At 41.5% G+C, this 19,589-nt stretch overlaps 1 protein-coding gene across 1 annotated transcript in view; it reads left to right on the top strand.

The window, feature by feature from the left end:
• The window catches only part of NDFIP2 (Nedd4 family interacting protein 2), a 259,390-nt gene that overhangs the window by 53,665 nt on the left and 186,136 nt on the right, over positions 1-19,589 (top strand). The window contains exon 3 of the mRNA XM_053707849.1: positions 6,194-6,324. Coding sequence (XP_053563824.1) covers positions 6,194-6,324 — 131 coding nt within the window. The remainder of the gene's footprint in view (positions 1-6,193; positions 6,325-19,589) is intronic.

Below are 19,589 nucleotides of genomic sequence, written 5' to 3'. Positions count from 1 at the left end.
AGAGGCAGAGACCATGGTGGACAGGACGACATGTCCACTAGGTCTGCATACCAGGTCCTGCGTGGCCACGCAGGCGCTATCAGAATCACTGAAGCTCTCTCCTGTTTGATCTTGGCAATCAGTCGAGGCAGCAGCGGAAACGGTGGAAACACATAAGCCATCTTGAAAACCCAAGGGGCTGCTAGAGCATCTATCAGCGCCGCTCCCGGGTCCCTGGACCTGGATCCGTAATGAGGAAGCTTGGCGTTCTGGCGAGACGCCATGAGATCCAGATCTGGTTTGCCCCAACGATGAATCAGTTGAGCGAAGACCTCCGGATGAAGTTCCCACTCCCCCGGATGAAAAGTCTGGCGACTTAGAAAATCTGCCTCCCAGTTATCCACGCCTGGGATGTAGATTGCTGACAGGTGGCAAGAGTGAGACTCTGCCCAGTGAATTATCTTTGAGACTTCCAACATCGCTAGGGAACTCTTGGTTCCCCCTTGATGATTGATGTAAGCCGCAGTCGTGATGTTGTCCGACTGAAATCTGACGAACCTCAGAGTTGCTAACTGAGGCCAAGCTAGAAGAGCATTGAATATTGCTCTTAACTCCAGAATATTTATTGGGAGGAGTTTCTCCTCCTGAGTCCATGACCCCTGAGCCTTCAGGGAATTCCAGACTGCGCCCCAACCTAGAAGGCTGGCGTCTGTTGTTACAATCGTCCAATCTGGCCTGCGAAAGGTCATCCCCTTGGACAGGTGGGGCCGAGAAAGCCACCATAGAAGAGAATCTCTGGTCTCTTGGTCCAGATTTAGTAGAGGGGACAAATCTGAATAATCCCCATTCCACTGACTTAGCATGCACAATTGCAGCGGTCTGAGATGCAGTCGCGCAAATGGTACTATGTCCATTGCCGCTACCCTTAAGCCGATTACTTCCATGCACTGAGCTACTGACGGGTGTGGAATGGAATGAAGTGCACGGCAAGCATTTAGAAGTTTTGATAACCTGGCCTCCGTCAGGTAAATTTTCATCTCTACAGAATCTATAAGAGTCCCTAGGAAGGGAACCCTTGTGAGTGGTAATAGAGAACTCTTTTCCACGTTCACCTTCCACCCATGCGACCTCAGAAATGCCAGAACTATCTCTGTATGAGACTTGGCAGTTTGAAAACTTGACGCTTGTATCAGAATGTCGTCTAGGTACGGAGCCACCGCTATGCCTCGCGGTCTTAGTACCGCCAGAAGTGAGCCCAGAACCTTTGTAAAGATTCTTGGAGCCGTAGCTAACCCGAAGGGAAGAGCTACAAACTGGTAATGCCTGTCTAGGAAGGCAAATCTTAGGTACCGATAATGATCCTTGTGAATCGGTATGTGAAGGTAGGCATCCTTTAAGTCCACAGTGGTCATGTACTGACCCTCTTGGATCATGGGTAGGATGGTTCGAATAGTTTCCATTTTGAATGATGGAACTCTTAGGAATTTGTTTAGGATCTTTAAGTCCAAGATTGGTCTGAAGGTTCCCTCTTTCTTGGGAACCACAAACAGATTTGAATAGAATCCTTGTCCGTGTTCCGTCCGCGGAACTGGGTGGATCACCCCCATTAGTAAGAGGTCTTGTACACAGCGTAGAAACGCCTCTTTCTTTATTTGGTTTGCTGATAACCTTGAAAGATGAAATCTCCCTTGTGGAGGAGAAGCTTTGAAGTCCAGAAGATATCCCTGAGATATGATCTCCAACGCCCAGGGATCCTGGACATCTCTTGCCCAAGCCTGGGCGAAGAGAGATAGTCTGCCCCCCACTAGATCCGTTTCCGGATAGGGGGCCCTCTCTTCATGCTGTCTTAGGGGCAGCAGCAGGTTTTCTGGCCTGCTTGCCCTTGTTCCAGGACTGGTTAGTTTTCCAGCCCTGTCTGTAACGAGCAACAGCTCCTTCCTGTTTTGGAGCGGAGGAAGTTGATGCTGCTCCTGCCTTGAGGTTACGAAAGGCACGAAAATTAGACTGTTTGGCCTTTGATTTGGCCCTGTCCTGAGGTAGAGCATGGCCCTTACCTCCCGTAATGTCAGCTATAATTTCTTTCAAGCCGGGCCCGAATAAGGTCTGCCCTTTGAAAGGAATATTAAGCAATTTAGATTTAGAAGTCACGTCAGCTGACCAGGATTTAAGCCATAGCGCTCTGCGCGCTTGGATGGCAAATCCGGAGTTCTTAGCCGTAAGTTTGGTTAAATGTACGACGGCATCAGAAACAAATGCGTTAGCTAGCTTAAGTGCTTTAAGCTTGTTCATAATTTCATCCAATGGAGCTGTGCGAATGGCCTCTTCCAGAGACTCAAACCAGAATGCCGCCGCAGCAGTGACAGGCGCAATGCATGCAAGGGGCTGTAAGATAAAACCTTGTTGAACAAACATTTTCTTAAGGTAACCTTCTAATTTTTTATCCATTGGATCTGAAAAAGCACAACTATCCTCCACCGGGATAGTGGTACGCTTAGCTAAAGTAGAAACCGCTCCCTCCACCTTAGGGACCGTCTGTCATAAGTCTCGTGTGGTGGGGTCTATAGGAAACATTTTCCTAAATATGGGAGGAGGGGAAAAGGGCACACCGGGTCTATCCCACTCCTTGCTAATAATCTCTGTAAGCCTTTTAGGTATAGGAAACACGTCAGTACACACCGGTACCGCATAGTATCTATCCAACCTATATAATTTTTCTGGAATTGCAACCGTGTTACAATCATTCAGAGCCGCTAATACCTCCCCTAGCAATATGCGGAGGTTCTCAAGCTTAAATTTAAAATTAGAAATCTCTGAATCCAGTCTCCCTGGATCAGATCCGTCACCCACAGAATGAAGCTCTCCGTCTTCATGTTCTGCAAATTGTGACGCAGTATCGGACATGGCTCTCACATCATCAGCGCGCTCTGTCCTTAACCCAGAGCTATCACGCTTGCCTCTTAATTCTGGCAATTTAGATAATACTTCTGTCATAACAGTAGCCATGTCTTGCAAAGTGATTTGTAAGGGCCTCCCTGATGTACTTGGCGCCTCAAAATCACGCACCTCCTGAGCGGGAGGCGAAGGTACTGACACGTGAGGAGAGTTAGTCGGCATAACTTCCCCCTCGTTGTCTGGTGATAATTTATTTGCATGTAAAGACTGACTTTTATTCAAAGTTACATCAATGCATTTAGTACACAATCTTCTATGGGGCTCCACATTGGCCTTCATACATAGTGAACAAACAGATTCATCTGTGTCAGACATGTTTAAACAGACTAGCAATGAGACTAGCAAGCTTGGAAAATACTTTTCAAATAAATTTACAAGCAATATAAAAAACGCTACTGTGCCTTTAAGAAGCACAGAAAGCTGTCACAGTTGAAATAACAATGAACCAAATTAGTTATAGCAACCAAATTTTCACAGTAAATGTATTAAGTTAGCAAAGGATTGCACCCACCAGCAAATGGATGATTAACCCCTTAATACCCAAAAACGGATAACAATTTAATAATTAACGTTTTTATCACAGTCAAACACACTGTCACAGGTCTGCTGTGACTGATTACCTCCCTCAAAATGAATTTTGAAGACCCCTGAGCTCTCTAGAGACGTCCTGGATCATGGAGGATGAAGTAGGAAGATTGTGACTGAATTTTTACTGCGCAAAAAAGCGCTAAAATAGGCCCCTCCCACTCATATTACAACAGTGGGGAAGCTCAGTTAACTGTTTCTATGCAGAAACAAAAGTTAGCCATGTGGTAAAAATCATGCCCCAATAAGTTTTATCACCAAGTACCTCACAAAAAACGATTAACATGCCAGTAAACGTTTTGCACATACATTTTAAAAGTTATGAAGTGTTATTAATAAGCCTGCTACCAGTCGCTTTTACTGCAGTTAAGGCTCACACATTACTTCAGTATTAACAGTATTTTCTGAGTCAAATTCCATTCCCTAGAAAAATACTTCAGTGTACACACACTCCTCAGCCTAATACCAGTCGCTACCACTGCATTTAAGGCTGTACTTACATTACATTGGTATCAGCAGTAATTTCTCAGTCAATTCCATTGCTTAGAAAAATAATTTACTGCACATACCTCGTTTGCAGGGGGGCCCTGCATGCTATTCCCCTTTCCTGAAGTTGCCTCACTCCTCAGAATGTGCGAGAACAGCCAGTGGATCTTAGTTACGTCTGCTAAGATCATAGAAAATGCAGGCAGATTCTTCTTCTAATGCTGCCTGAGAAACAAACAGCACACTCCGGTGCCATTTAAAATAACAAACTTTTGATTGAAGAAATAAACTAAGTTTAAAAACACCACAGACCTCTCACAACAACCTATCTTTAGTTAGCTTGCAAGAGAATGACTGGATATGACATGTGAGGGGAGGAGCTATATAGCAGATCTGCTTGGGTGATCCTCTTGCAACTTCCTGTTGGGGAAGAGATATAATCCCATAAGTAATGGATGACTGACTACACTTAACAAGAGAAATATAAATTATGCTTTGGGAAAGAGTCCACAGCCCCCCGCCCTTTTTTTATGTGGGGCGTCTTAGTTGTATTCTTCTGGCACCTTTTCACCCTGATATTTCTTCTACTGTTTCTTGTTCCTCGGCAGAATGACTGGGGGATGAGGGAAGTGGAAGGAGTATTTAAGCCTTTGGCTGGGGTGTCTTTGCCTCCTCCTGGTGACCAGGTTCTTATTTCCCAAAAGTAATGAATGCGGCTGTGGACTCTTTCCCACAGAAGAAAATTATTGGGTAAGCCAATTTTATGTTTTTTAACTCCCCATTGAGAAATATGGTTGAGTATTGCCGCCTCATAATATCTAATGATAGACTGGGAAACTACCCCCCATGCTGTCTATGATACTGTAGAATCTTGTGAGCTATATATGGGGATTTGCCCTCCCATATGTACTTTGTGCATTCACTTTGGAACTGTAGTAAAATATGTTTGGGTACTCTAATTGGGAGGCAACAAAATAGATAAGTAAATTTAGGGATAAAGCTCATTTTAAAAGCTGCAGTGCTTTCTAGCCAGGAAATAGAATCGAAGTGCGAGTTGTCTTATTTCATTGTTGAAAGGAACAAGCAAATACATTATTTCGTCCATTCTATAAATCTCATCAATTATTCCTTTTTTTTTAAATTTTATTTTATTTAGTTTTTTTTTTCATAATGTGTTGTTGCAGGAAGATTTTATAAAATCTAATGCAAACTTGTTATATTGTCAATTTAAAAAAGGGAGTAATATTTTATGAATGCTTATTCTGTATTTGGTTTAACAATTTCAATTATAAATGACTATCCATGTCTTTAGTTCTGCAATCAAAAATATTTCCTTTTTCATAGCAGGATCTATGTAAAACAAAGTGTTTGGTTTCAGAACTAAAACATGTACTTGATTTTTTTTTCTTTTTATTGTTTAAAAAGATAGATAACGCCTTTTACTACCCATTCCCCAGCTATGCACAAAAAAATGTTTTATTAAAGTGAAGGTCAATTTTGATGAATTAGTGGCTGGTTTTTAATACTCCTATTAAAAACAAGGGCCCTTTAATTCATCAAAATTGACATTTCACTTGTTTTCTTCAAAAACTTACCTTTTAAAAACCTGGCAGCCACTCCAGCAATTCCCCCGGCCGTCGGAAGCCTCTGCAGACGTCAGAAATGACGAATCCGGCTTCCTCCAATCATGGCTTCCCCCCAGGGGAATTTTGGCCTGATGCAACACTGTGATTGGAGGATGTCAGATTCGTCATTTTGGACCCGCGAAGACGGCTTGCGACGGGCAGAGGAAGTGCTGGAGCGGCTGCCAGGATTAAAAGGTAAGTTTTTGAAGAAAACGAGTGAAATGTCAATTTTGATGAATTAAAGTGCCCTTGTTTTTAATAGGAGTATTAAAAACTGGGCACTAATTCATCAAAATTGACCTTCACTTTAATATACTTTATAACATCTAAAACTCTAAATGTCTGCCTGTTTCTTAGCCCCTGCAGGCCACCTTTATCTCAGTGTATGTTTTCCCCATTTCACAACAAGACAGTGCTGGATCATGTGTATTTAGTAGGTGCAATAAATATGTTACACCATAGTATTTCATTTATGCAGAGAATTTTGTACAAAACCTAGACACATTTGTACATTTGGTTTTCTGTCCCTTGTGTTAACTGCATATTGCTATTCTGTTTGTCCATAGAAACGCACAATGAATTTTACCCTGTGCCACCTCCATACAGTGTTGCCACCACCCTGCCAACATACGATGAAGCTGAGAAAGCAAAAGCTGCAGCAATGGCAGCTGCCGCTACTGAAGCAACACAGCAAAGAGTAAGTTCTGATGTGACTACAGTGATGTCCAGAAGTGTGTCTGATCAATTCAAAAAATACACCATGATATTGGGTAGATAGGCTTTCATAATAACTTCTTTTTTTTTAGTATGAAATGGAAAATAACACATTTTCTCTTTGTAGAACAGTGTAGTTTTCCCTGTGGTGATTGTTATAGAGGACAAAAACAAAACAAAACTGCACAGCATGCAAAAGAGGGGTCATTTAATTTATGGCTAAAACAAAATTTATGTAAGCTCTGTAGATTTTTTTTTCCTATAGCATGGATATGCTATCTGTATATTATGTTTATCATGGATATGCTATCTGTATATTACATTTATCATGGATATGCTATCTGTATATTATGTTTATCATGGATATGCTAACTGTATATTACATTTATCATGGATATGCTATCTGTATATTATATTTATCATGGATATGCTAACTGTATATTATATTTATCATGGCTCTAACTGTATGTTATGTTTATCGTGTATATGCTAACTGTATATTATATTTATCATGGATATGCTAACTGTATATTATGTTTGTTGTGGTTCTAACTGTATATAATGTTAATCATGGATATGCTAACTGTATATTATGTTTATTGTGTATATGCTAACTGTATATTATGTTTATCATGGATATGCTAACTGTATATTATATTTAGCATGGATATGCTAAGTGTACAGGGAGTGCAGAATTATTAGGCAAATGAGTATTTTGACCACATCATCCTCTTTATGCATGTTGTCTTACTCCAAGCTGTATAGGCTCGAAAGCCTACTACCAATTAAGCATATTAGGTGATGTGCATCTCTGTAATGAGAAGGGGTGTGGTCTAATGACATCAACACCCTATATCAGGTGTGCATAATTATTAGGCAACTTCCTTTCCTTTGGCAAAATGGGTCAAAAGAAGGACTTGACAGGCTCAGAAAAGTCAAAAATAGTGAGATATCTTGCAGAGGGATGCAGCACTCTTAAAATTGCAAAGCTTCTGAAGCGTGATCATCGAACAATCAAGCGTTTCATTCAAAATAGTCAACAGGGTCGCAAGAAGCGTGTGGAAAAACCAAGGCGCAAAATAACTGCCCATGAACTGAGAAAAGTCAAGCGTGCAGCTGCCAAGATGCCACTTGCCACCAGTTTGGCCATATTTCAGAGCTGCAACATCACTGGAGTGCCAAAAGCACAAGGTGTGCAATACTCAGAGACATGGCCAAGGTAAGAAAGGCTGAAAGACGACCACCACTGAACAAGACACACAAGCTGAAACGTCAAGACTGGGCCAAGAAATATCTCAAGACTGATTTTTCTAAGGTTTTATGGACTGATGAAATGAGAGTGAGTCTTGATGGGCCAGATGGATGGGCCCGTGGCTGGATTGGTAAAGGGCAGAGAGCTCCAGTCCGACTCAGACGCCAGCAAGGTGGAGGTGGAGTACTGGTTTGGGCTGGTATCATCAAAGATGAGCTTGTGGGGCCTTTTCGGGTTGAGGATGGAGTCAAGCTCAACTCCCAGTCCTACTGCCAGTTTCTGGAAGACACCTTTTTCACGCAGTGGTACAGGAAGAAGTCTGCATCCTTCAAGAAAAACATGATTTTCATGCAGGACAATGCTCCATCACACGCGTCCAAGTACTCCACAGCGTGGCTGGCAAGAAAGGGTATAAAAGAAGAAAATCTAATGACATGGCCTCCTTGTTAACCTGATCTGAACCCCATTGAGAACCTGTGGTCCATCATCAAATGTGAGATTTACAAGGAGGGAAAACAGTACACCTCTCTGAACAGTGTCTGGGAGGCTGTGGTTGCTGCTGCACGCAATGTTGATGGTGAACAGATCAAAACACTGACAGAATCCATGGATGGCAGGCTTTTGAGTGTCCTTGCAAAGAAAGGTGGCTATATTGGTCACTGATTTGTTTTTGTTTTGTTTTTGAATGTCAGAAATGTATATTTGTGAATGTTGAGATGTTATATTGGTTTCACTGGTAAAAATAAAAAATTGAAATGGGTATATATTTGTTTTTTGTTAAGTTGCCTAATAATTATGCACAGTAATAGTCACCTGCACACACAGATATCCCCCTAAAATAGCTAAAACTAAAAACAAACTAAAAACTACTTCCAAAACTATTCAGCTTTGATATTAATGAGTTTTTTGGGTTCATTGAGAACATGGTTGTTGTTCAATAATAAAATTAATCCTCAAAAATACAACTTGCCTAATAATTCTGCACTCCCTGTATATTATGTTTATTGTGGTTCTAACTGTATATAATGTTAAAGGGACAGTTCACCCAAAAAAATTCTCCCCTTTAAATTGTTGCCAATGATTCATTTTACCTGCTGGAATGTTTTAAATTGTTTATACGTAGCTCCTTTACCCCTATATTTGCATTTGAAATAGCTGATTTAGCCTGTAGTTTCCCAACCTATACTGAAAGTTTCTATACTGGAGTATATTCTATTGAATAGCCTAAGTAAACACAGCCAGCAGAAGAGATTACACTCTCAGTGTGGGGCATGATAGTTAAGTAATAAAATGATAATTTTTCATTGTTCTCTCTAAGTTTTGAACTTTGGTTTTCTAGACAAAAATAAGATAAGGAAGCAAGTGTCTTTGTACATAAAAGTGATAACATAATGAGATCTGATATTACCTGAAGCTCAACCCATTGTAATAGGCTGTGGTTTAAAATCACAAAACCAGCTACTTCTTATACACAAATAAACCAAAAAATGCAATTTCTCGTAATTTTTTTTTATTTTTTTTTTAATTTTTATTGAGGAAGTTCAATATAAAACATAATACGGTATAAACAGGATACAGTTGAAGCAGCTCTAGTGGGTCTGTACAAATCTTCTAAGACATAAAAGTGTATACAATATAGTTGTACACACCAACTATCCAAACAAAACATAAATGCAGATAAGGATAAATACATCTTTGATGCCACAACCTATACCTAGATCAATAGTAAATCCTCCCTGCACTCATAAACTATATCTTCCTCATGTTTTTCATAGGAAGGGGAATATTATGGGCCGCTTTTTAATAACAAACGTCTAGTAGAGAATAGGGAAAAGCTATGGAATCTGCGTTCCTTAGATTACAGTAGTAATCAGAACCCAAGGGAAAACCCTTGGGAGGGGGATATGGAGCCAGTCGATATACGAAGTAGAATTAGTCAGATATTACCCTCTAGTACCACATATATGGCGTGTGTTTTCAATATCTTACTAGTAATAGCTAGGGAGTTATAACTAGACCCTCTCATTGGTGTAGCACAGAACAACTAAGGCACGTTACATATCATACAAGCTCAGTTTCGCTCTCATATGAGTCTAGATTGGGGACAAGCACTCAGACAGCTCAGAATACTCTAAAAGTAGGGTGTACTCTATTCAGGCAAAGAGTGAAGATTAATATATATTACAAAAACAGAGATTTTCATGCAACTAATATACATATAGGATTGAAGATTACAATAAACCCAGGGTAGGCCGCCTCGGCCGCAAACAGCCCACCCCTCCGTATGCATAATACATGTACAGTCCATACATATTTTGAAATTACATTAGATTGCTCTATGTGGGTTGAGGTACATATATGCTGCACATCAAAATGAACAGTTAAACTTCTCCACGTAATATATGAGCGTTAAATGTAGGAAACAGTAGCACTTGCATCTTTAAGCCCTGTGTAAGAAAGTAGGTAGATACAAGGTATAGAGACCCCCTATATTTGTGTAGATATCTTGGACATCCTAGCACTAAATAGCATATCAGAGCACACAAGATTATACAGCCTTATTAAAGAACAATTGCACTATGTAGCCGCATATCATATTGAAGAGAATAACAAATCCGATATAGTCCCATCAGAATTATGATAAATTTAAACAAAAAGTAATTCTACAGTCACATGCATATGTAAGTATCAGAGAGAACGTAGATATCTAACTATATAGCTTCATGGATGCCAGTCTTCAGTGTGTCACATGTGCAGGTCTAAAACAGGGATTAAAGTAGCTTTCAGCTGGGATTGGCCTTATAACCATACGTAATATAACGTTGCAAGCGTCTGAGCATAAACATTCACCCAACTTAAAAGCAGCCTAACTTGAAATTATAACCCAACAGTATATAACCAAAAAAAATAGAAACTAGGATATGTAGCTAAACAGAACTGATGCTAGAATAGTCTCTCATCAGGATAAAAATAAATCGGAGTTCCATGAGGGACTTTAGAGCAGCTGCATTGTCTCTGCTTAGCCAACACCAGTTACAACCTTAGAGGGTGTCTCACTGACATTCCAATAATGAGAGGCCGTTATCTCCTTCACATGCGGCACTGACAGCTTATTATGCCATATGGGATGCCACATGCCAGTCTCAACCGGAGAGGTACTGTTAGTAAAAGTCCCATATATAATCTTTGTTATACTTGACCAGCTTCCCGCCTCCGTGGTCACTGCAATGCTGCACGGCTTCCGTTCATAGGTGTAAGAGTCCTCAATAGTTCCAGGGGATTCCACACAGTCCAGCTGTGCAAACTTCAGATCGTGGTGTTGGCGGGGCTGTTCACGGTCATCCGGTGAATATAATGCAGGAGCTATGACCATGCTTGCGTTCACAGCGTCTATTAGCAGGCTCCGATCGTCGGCACTATCATCACATGGCCTCGGGAAAGAGATATAACGCAGTCGAGTGCCGGCGCCATCTTGGAGTGCCTGACGCCGTCCAATTTGTTCAGACCACTGTGCAAGAAGTACAAATAAGTCCCCAATGTGATCTCTTAGCAAATCACACAGATCATCCTCAGGCAATCTCTCAGTCATTGTTCAGCAGAACTAGCGTCCTCTTGTAGCAGCTGCAACTGCCCCGTTAGTCAAAATAGGCAAGAGCTCAGAAATCCAGTACAAAATATATTCTTGGTTCCTTTAGGGTTGCAGCATATATCTACAACGTGAGATCTAGATGGTGGATCAGATATATGCTGCAAATCTGACCCTAAAAACTCAAATAATCAGTATAAAATCCAGGAGCTCCTGTAGTATGCTTCTAGCCGCTTCTGCAGTTGGCTCCGCCCCCCTCAATTTCTCATAAATTTTATACTTTGCAGCTGGTATAACAAGTCATTGAAAATATATTAATATAAATTTTTTTTTACAGTGTACTGTCCCTTTAATCATGGATATGCTAACTGTATAATTTGTTTATCGTGTATATGCTAACTGTATAATTTGTTTATCGTGTATATGCTAACTATGTATTATGCTTATCGTGTATATGCTAACTGTATATTATGTTTATCGTGTATATGCTAACTATGTATTATGCTTATCGTGTATATACTAACTATACATTATATTTATGTTTGTGAGATTTAGCTTGTTGAAGACCTATGTTTGCATATTGTGGTGCTGTCTTTGTACCTTTTTAGCTATAGATTTAGGTAGCTGCTGTTTATCCCCTTAATGACCATAATGTACCCACTATGTTGCTGGTCATTAAAGGATTTTCTGCTTATAAAAGCATAGGTCTCACTGCCAGCAGCAAGACCGCGCTATTGAAAAAGCAACCCTTGTAGAAAGAGCGGTCATTGAAGTGACATAAAGCCCAAAATTTTTCTTTCATGATTCAGATAGATCATACAATTGTAAACAACTTTCCAATTTTACTATTATCTAATTTGCTTAATTCTCTTGGTATACTTTGTTGAAAGAGCAGCAATGCACTATGTGGAGTTAGCTGAAAGCCAATGACGAGAGACATATATGTGCAGCCACCAATCAGCAGTTTCTTTTCAGCAAAGTATACAAGTAGAATGAAACCAATTACATAATAGAAATAAGATGGATGGTTATTTAAATTTACATGCTCAATCTGAATATTAAAATAAACAAATTTGGGTTTTTAAGGGGTTAAAATTGAAATCACTTATATTAAAGGGACAGAAACAGCTTATAATAACATTTGTCTGCGGTCTTCAATTAGATTAACATATTATCAGAGTCTGAAATATATCAGAACAAATGAACACTTTGTTTACTGCAGTTGTTTCAAGGAGGGATTCTTGACTTGAGTCTGGAGATGACAGGGCATGTGATGAATGTCATTGGGTTAACAAAACCTTCATTGTCTGGCAGCAGCAGAAAAGATAAGATAACTGTAAATTTAGGTACTTATGTGGGAAGATTAGGCTTGCGAATTCTGCCATATGCTCTTTCAGTTTTCAGGACTGGAAAATACACAATTTTCAGACTTAAATTGCAGGAAAAGGGAAAAGAGTGCAAAATAATTAAAGTATATTGTAAAGTTGTTTTTCTATACATAATACAGTGGTGTGTAGGATAGTAATGTAATAAAATGTTAATTTCTTTCCTAAGATATGGTGAGTCCACAACGTCATCAATTACTAGTGTCAATGGTGGAGGTGAAGTTCTGGTGTCTGAAGAAAATTTGGATTTCTTTTGCTACAAACAAGTTTTCTGGGTCTAGCCGTAGTCCACTTTAATCTCTTTAGTAGGGTAGCAGTGGCTTTAAAGCAGTTAGGAACTTGTAAGGTGGGCCTTGCTGCATTTTCCTAACATTTTGCTGCCCTATTATAGAAAGCCAGAGTAGGTTTACTCTGTTTCTTTTTTCTACAGGTCTCTGTGAGGAGCGGCGTCCTTTCATACTTTGTAAGCTGTCCTCCTGCCGGACGTCTAGATTGCAGGTAAGTGCCTTTTTGTCTTCTAGGTAGGAGACTAGCACTTTAAGACTGCAGCATTTATGGGGACAATTTAGATCCTTAGTAGGATTGTGGCTTGGCAAAGCGCAGGCACAACTTATGCATGTGAGGAGACTAAGGGTTAATCCTTATAGTCATGAAGGAGTTAACCTTGCTTAAACTGGCTCTATTATTTTATCTTTGAAGACATAAGAATTCCCTGATAATATTTATTATATCTAGGGTCTGGGCTGTGTGTTATGGCACTGTACTGTGTGAAATTTAGACCAATACGTATTCTAGCTTGTCAGCTAGTCTCTTCAGTAATGGAGCAGCCGGAGGGCGGGCTTTGTCTGAGCGGGTTAGCTAATTTGCGCACTTTACAAATTGTGCAGTTAATTTTCCCTCTGGTCACATGACCTCCTTCTTTTCCGCTCCCAGATATTGGAGCAGTGGCGGCTATTCTCTATGCAGGTCTACAGCAGCATCCAGTGTCTGGCAGTAGTCCGGAAGGGGCAGGTAGGCACCTCAGCTCCACTGAGGTTTAGAGGCTGTCATTGGGAGGTTTAGTTTTAAAAACACGACCACTCTGCTTTTTTTCCATAGTTACCGCTTTAGGCAGAGAGTAATTTAAAGGAAAAGTACCTTTCTCTTGTTAAGTGTATCCAGTCCACGGATCATCCATTACTTGTGGGATATTCTCCTTCCCAACAGGAAGTTGCAAGAGGATCACCCACAGCAGAGCTGCTATATAGCTCCTCCCCTCACTGCCATATCCAGTCATTCTCTTGCAACTCTCAACTAAGATGGAGGTCGTAAGAGGACTGTGGTGTTTTATACTTAGTTTATTTCTTCAATCAAAAGTTTGTTATTTTTAAATGGTACCGGAGTGTACTGTTTATCTCAGGCAGTATTTAGAAGAAGAATCTGCCTGCGTTTTCTATGATCTTAGCAGAAGTAACTAAGATCCTTTGCTGTTCTCACATATTCTGAGGAGTGAGGTAACTTCAGAGGGGGAATAGCGTGCAGGTTTTCCTGCAATAAGGTATGTGCAGTTAAAATATTTTTCTAGGGATGGAATTTGCTAGAAAATGCTGCTGATACCGAAGTAATGTAAGTAAAGCCTTAAATGCAGTGTTAGCGACTGGTATCAGGCTTATTAATAGAGATACATACTCTTATAAAAGTGTATTTTAAAACTTTTGCTGGCATGTTTAATCGTTTTTTACATATGTTTGGTGATAAAACTTATTGGGGCCTAGTTTTTTTCCACATGGCTGGCTTGAATTTTGCCTAGAAACAGTTCCTGGAGGCTTCCCACTGTTGTAATATGAGTGGGAGGGGCCTATTTTGGCATTTTTTTGCACAGCAAAAATTACAGACACAGACATCCAGCTTCTTCCTGCATGATCCAGGACTTCTCTGAAGGGCTCAAAAGGCTTCAAAAGTCGTATTGAGGGAGGTAAAAAGCCACAGTAGAGCTGTGGCAGTTGCTGTGACTGTTTAAAAAACGTTTTTGTCATTTGTTATTCCGTTTTTGGTATTAAGGGGTTAATCATCCATTTGCAAGTGGGTGCAATGCTCTGCTAACTTATTACATACACTGTAAAAATTTCGTTAGTGTAACTGCATTTTTTCACTGTTATTTCAAAATTTGGGAAAATTTGTGTTTCTTAAAGGCGCAGTAACTTTTTTTATATTGCTTGTAAACTTGTTTTAAAGTGTTTTCCAAGCTTGCTAGTCTCATTGCTAGTCTGTTTAAACATATCTGACACAGAGGAACCTACTTGTTCATTCTGTTTGAAAGCCATGGTGGAGCCCCATAGGAGAATGTGTACTAAATGTATTGATTTCACCTTAAACAGTAAAGATCAGTCTTTATCTATAAAAGAATTATCACCAGAGGGTTCTGTCGAGGGGGAAGTTATGCCGACTAACTCTCCCCACGTGTCAGACCCTTCGCCTCCCACTCAGGGGACGCACGCTAATATGGCGCCAATTACATCAGGGACGCCCATAGCGATTACCTTGCAGGACATGGCTGCAATCATGAATAATACCCTGTCAGAGGTATTATCTAGATTGCCTGAATTAAGAGGCAAGCGCGATAGCTCTGGGGTTAGGAGAGATACAGAGCGCGCAAATGCTGTTAGAGCCATGTCTGATACTGCGTCACAGTATGCAGAACATGAGGACGGAGAGCTTCAGTCTGTGGGTGACATCTCTGACTCGGGGAAACCTGATTCAGAGATTTCTAATTTTAAATTTAAGCTTGAGAACCTCCGTGTATTGCTTGGGGAGGTATTAGCTGCTCTGAATTACTGTAACACAGTTGCAATTCCAGAGAAATTGTGTAGGCTGGATAGATACTATGCGGTGCCGGTGTGTACTGACGTTTTTCCTATACCTAAAAGGCTTACAGAAATTATTAGCAAGGAGTGGGATAGACCCGGTGTGCCCTTTTCCCCACCTCCTATATTTAGAAAAATGTTTCCAATAGATGCCACTACACGGGACTTATGGCAGACGGTCCCTAAGGTGGAGGGAGCAGTTTCTACTTTAGCAAAGCGTACCACTATCCCGGTTGAGGACAGTTGTGCTTTTTCAGATCCAATGGATAAAAAATTGGAGGGTTACCTTAAGAAAATGTTTATTCAACAAGGTTTTATTTTACAGCTCCTTGCATGCATTGCGCCTGTCACTGCTGCGGTGGCATTCTGGTTTGAGGCCCTGGAAGAGGCCATCCAGACAGCTCCATTGAATGCAATTATTGACAAGCTTAGAACGCTTAAGCTAGCTAACTCATTTGTTTCTGATGCCATTGTTCATTTGACTAAACTAACGGCTAAGAATTCCGGATTCGCCATCCAGGCACGTAGGGCATTATGGCTTAAATCCTGGTCAGCTGACGTGACTTCGAAGTCTAAATTACTCAACATTCCTTTCAAGGGGCAGACCTTATTCGGGCCTGGCTTGAAGGAAATTATTGCTGACATTAGTGGAGGCAAGGGTCATACCCTTCCTCAGGACAGGGCCAAACAGTCTAATTTTCGTGCCTTTCGAAATTTCAAGGCAGGAGCAGCATCAACTTCCTCCGCTTCAAAACTTGAGGGAACTGTTGCTCATTCCAGACAGGCCTGGAAACCTAACCAGTCCTGGAACAAGGGCAAGCAGGCCAGGAAGCCTGCTGCTGCCCCCAAGACAGCATGAAGGAATGGCCCCCTATCCGGAAACGGATCTAGTGGGGGGCAGACTTTCTCTCTTCGCCCAGGCGTGGGCAAGAGATGTTCAGGATCCCTGGGCGTTGGAGATCATATCTCAGGGATATCTTCTGGACTTCAAAGCTTCTCCTCCACAAGGGAGATTTCATCTTTCAAGGTTATCATCAAACCAGATAAAGAAAGAGGCATTCCTAAGCTGTGTGCAAGACATCCTAGTAATGGGAGTGATCCATCCAGTTCCGCGGACGGAACAAGTACAGGGATTTTATTCAAATCTGTTTGTGGTTCCCAAGAAAGAGGGAACCTTCAGACCAATCTTGGATCTAAAGATCTTAAACAAATTCCTCAGAGTTCCATCATTCAAAATGCAAACTATTCGGACCATCCTACCCATGATCCAAGAGGGTCAGTACATGACCACAGTGGACTTAAAGGATGCCTACCTTCACATGCCGATTCACAAAGATCATCATCGGTTCCTAAGGTTTGCCTTTCTAGACAGGCATTACCAATTTGTAGCTCTTCCCTTCGGGTTGGCCACTGCCCCGAGAATTTTTACAAAGGTTCGGGGCTCACTTCTGGCGGTTCTAAGACCGCAAAGCATAGCGGTGGCTCCGTATCTAGACGACATCCTGATACAGACGTCAAGCTTTCAAATTGCCAAGTCTCATACAGAGATAGTTCTGGTATTTCTGAGGTCGCATGGGTGGAAAGTGAACGTGGAAAAGAGTTCTCTATCTCCACTCACAAGAGTTTCCTTCCTAGGGACTCTTATAGATTCTGTAGAGATGAAAATTTACCTGACGGAGTCCAGGTTATCAAAACTTCTAAATGCTTGCCGTGTCCTTCATTCCATTCCACACCCGTCAGTGGCTCAGTGCATGGAAGTAATCGGCTTAATGGTAGCGGCAATGGACATAGTGCCATTTGCGCGCCTGCATCTCAGACCACTGCAATTATGCATGCTAAGTCAGTGGAATGGGGATTACTCAGATTTGTCACCTCTACTAAATCTGGATCAAGAGACCAGAGATTCTCTTCTCTGGTGGCTTTCTCGGGTCCATCTGTCCAAGGGTATGACCTTTCGCAGGCCAGATTGGACGATTGTAACAACAGATGCCAGCCTTCTAGGTTGGGGCGCAGTCTGGAACTCCCTGAAGGCTCAGGGATCGTGGACTCAGGAGGAGAAACTCCTCCCAATAAATATTCTGGAGTTCTGGAGGAATATTCAATGCTCTTCTAGCTTGGCCTCAGTTAGCAACACTGAGGTTCATCAGATTTCAGTCGGACAACATCACGACTGTGGCTTACATCAACCATCAAGGGGGAACCAGGAGTTCCCTAGCGATGTTAGAAGTCTCAAAGATATTTCGCTGGGCAGAGTCTCACTCTTGCCACCTGTCAGCGATCTACATCCCAGGCGTAGAGAACTGGGAGGCGGATTTTCTAAGTCGTCAGACTTTTCATCCGGGGGAGTGGGAACTCCATCCGGAGGTTTTTGCTCAACTGGTCCATCGTTGGGGCAAACCAGAGCTGGATCTCATGGCGTCTCACCAGAACGCCAAGCTTCCTTGTTACGGATCCAGGTCCAGGGACCCGGGAGCAACGCTGATAGATGCTCTAGCAGCTCCTTGGTTCTTCAACCTGGCCTATGTGTTTCCACCGTTTCCTCTGCTCCCTCGACTGATTGCCAAAATCAAACAGGAGAGAGCATCGGTGATTCTGAAAGCGCCTGCGTGGCCACGCAGGACCTGGTATGCAGACCTAGTGGACATGTTATTTCTTCCACCATGGACTTCTAATACAAGGTCCTTTCAATCATCCAAATCTAATTTCTCTGAGACTGACGGCATGGAGATTGAACGCTTGATTCTATCAAGGCGTGGCTTCTCCGAGTCAGTCATTGATACCTTAATACAGGCTTGGAAGCCTGTCACCAGGAAAATCTACCATAAGATATGGCGTAAATATATTTATTGGTGTGAATCCAAGAGTTACTCATGGAGTAAGGTTAGGATTCCTAGGATATTGTCCTTTCTCCAAGAGGGTTTGGACAAAGGCTTATCAGCTAGTTCTTTAAAAGGACAGATCTCTGCTCTGTCTATTCTTTTGCACAAGCGTCTGGCAGAAGTTCCAGATGTCCAGGCATTTTGTCAGGCTTTGGTTAGGTTTAAGCCTGTGTTTAAAACTCTTGCTCCCCCGTGGAGCTTAAACTTGGTTCTTAAAGTTCTTCAGGGAGTTCCGTTTGAACCCCTTCATTCCATTGATATTAAACTTTTATCTTGGAAAGGTCTGTTTTTGATGGCTATTTCCTCGGCTCGAAGAGTCTCTGAGTTATCTGCCTTACATTGTGATTCTCCTTATCTGATTTTTCATTCAGACAAGGTAGTTCTGCGTACCAAACCTGGGTTTTTACCTAAGGTGGTTTCTAACAAGAATATCAATCAAGAGATTGTTGTTCCATTATTGTGTCCTAATCCTTCTTCAAAGAAGGAACGTCTTTTGCATAATCTGGACGTAGTCTGTGCCTTGAAGTTTTACTTACAGGCTACTAAAGATTTTTGTCAAACATCTGCCCTGTTTATCGTTTACTCTGGACAGAGGAGAGGTCAAAAAACTTCGGCAACCTCTCTCTCCTTTTGGCTTCGGAGCATAATACGCTTAGCCTATGAGACTGCTGGACAGCAGCCCCCTGAAAGGATTACAGCTCATTCTACTAGAGCTGTGGCTTCCACCTGGGCCTTTAAAAATGAGGCCTCTGTTGAACAGATTTGCAAGGCTGCGACTTGGTCTTCGCTTCACACCTTTTCAAAATTTTACAAATTTGACACTTTTGCTTTTTCGGAGGCTGTTTTTGGGAGAAAGGTTCTTCAGGCAGTGGTTCCTTCCGTTTAAGTTCCTGCCTTGTCCCTCCCATCATCCGTGTACTTTAGCTTTGGTATTGGTATCCCACAAGTAATGGATGATCCGTGGACTGGATACACTTAACAAGAGAAAACATAATTTATGCTTACCTGATAAATTTATTTCTCTTGTAGTGTATCCAGTCCACTGCCCGCCCTGTCCTTTTAAGGCAGGTCTAAATTTTAATTAAACAACGGTCACCACTGCACCCTATGGTTTCTCCTTTCTCGTCTTGTTTCGGTCGAATGACTGGATATGGCAGTGAGGGGAGGAGCTATATAGCAGCTCTGCTGTGGATGATCCTCTTGCAACTTCCTGTTGGGAAGGAGAATATCCCATAAGTAATGGATGATCCGTGGACTGGATACACTACAAGAGAAATAAATTTATCAGGTAAGCATAAATTTT

Source organism: Bombina bombina, chromosome 3 (genome assembly GCF_027579735.1).
Source record: "Bombina bombina isolate aBomBom1 chromosome 3, aBomBom1.pri, whole genome shotgun sequence".
In the NCBI taxonomy this organism is placed as follows: domain Eukaryota; kingdom Metazoa; phylum Chordata; class Amphibia; order Anura; family Bombinatoridae; genus Bombina; species Bombina bombina.
This window is presented reverse-complemented; position numbering and strand designations above follow the sequence as displayed.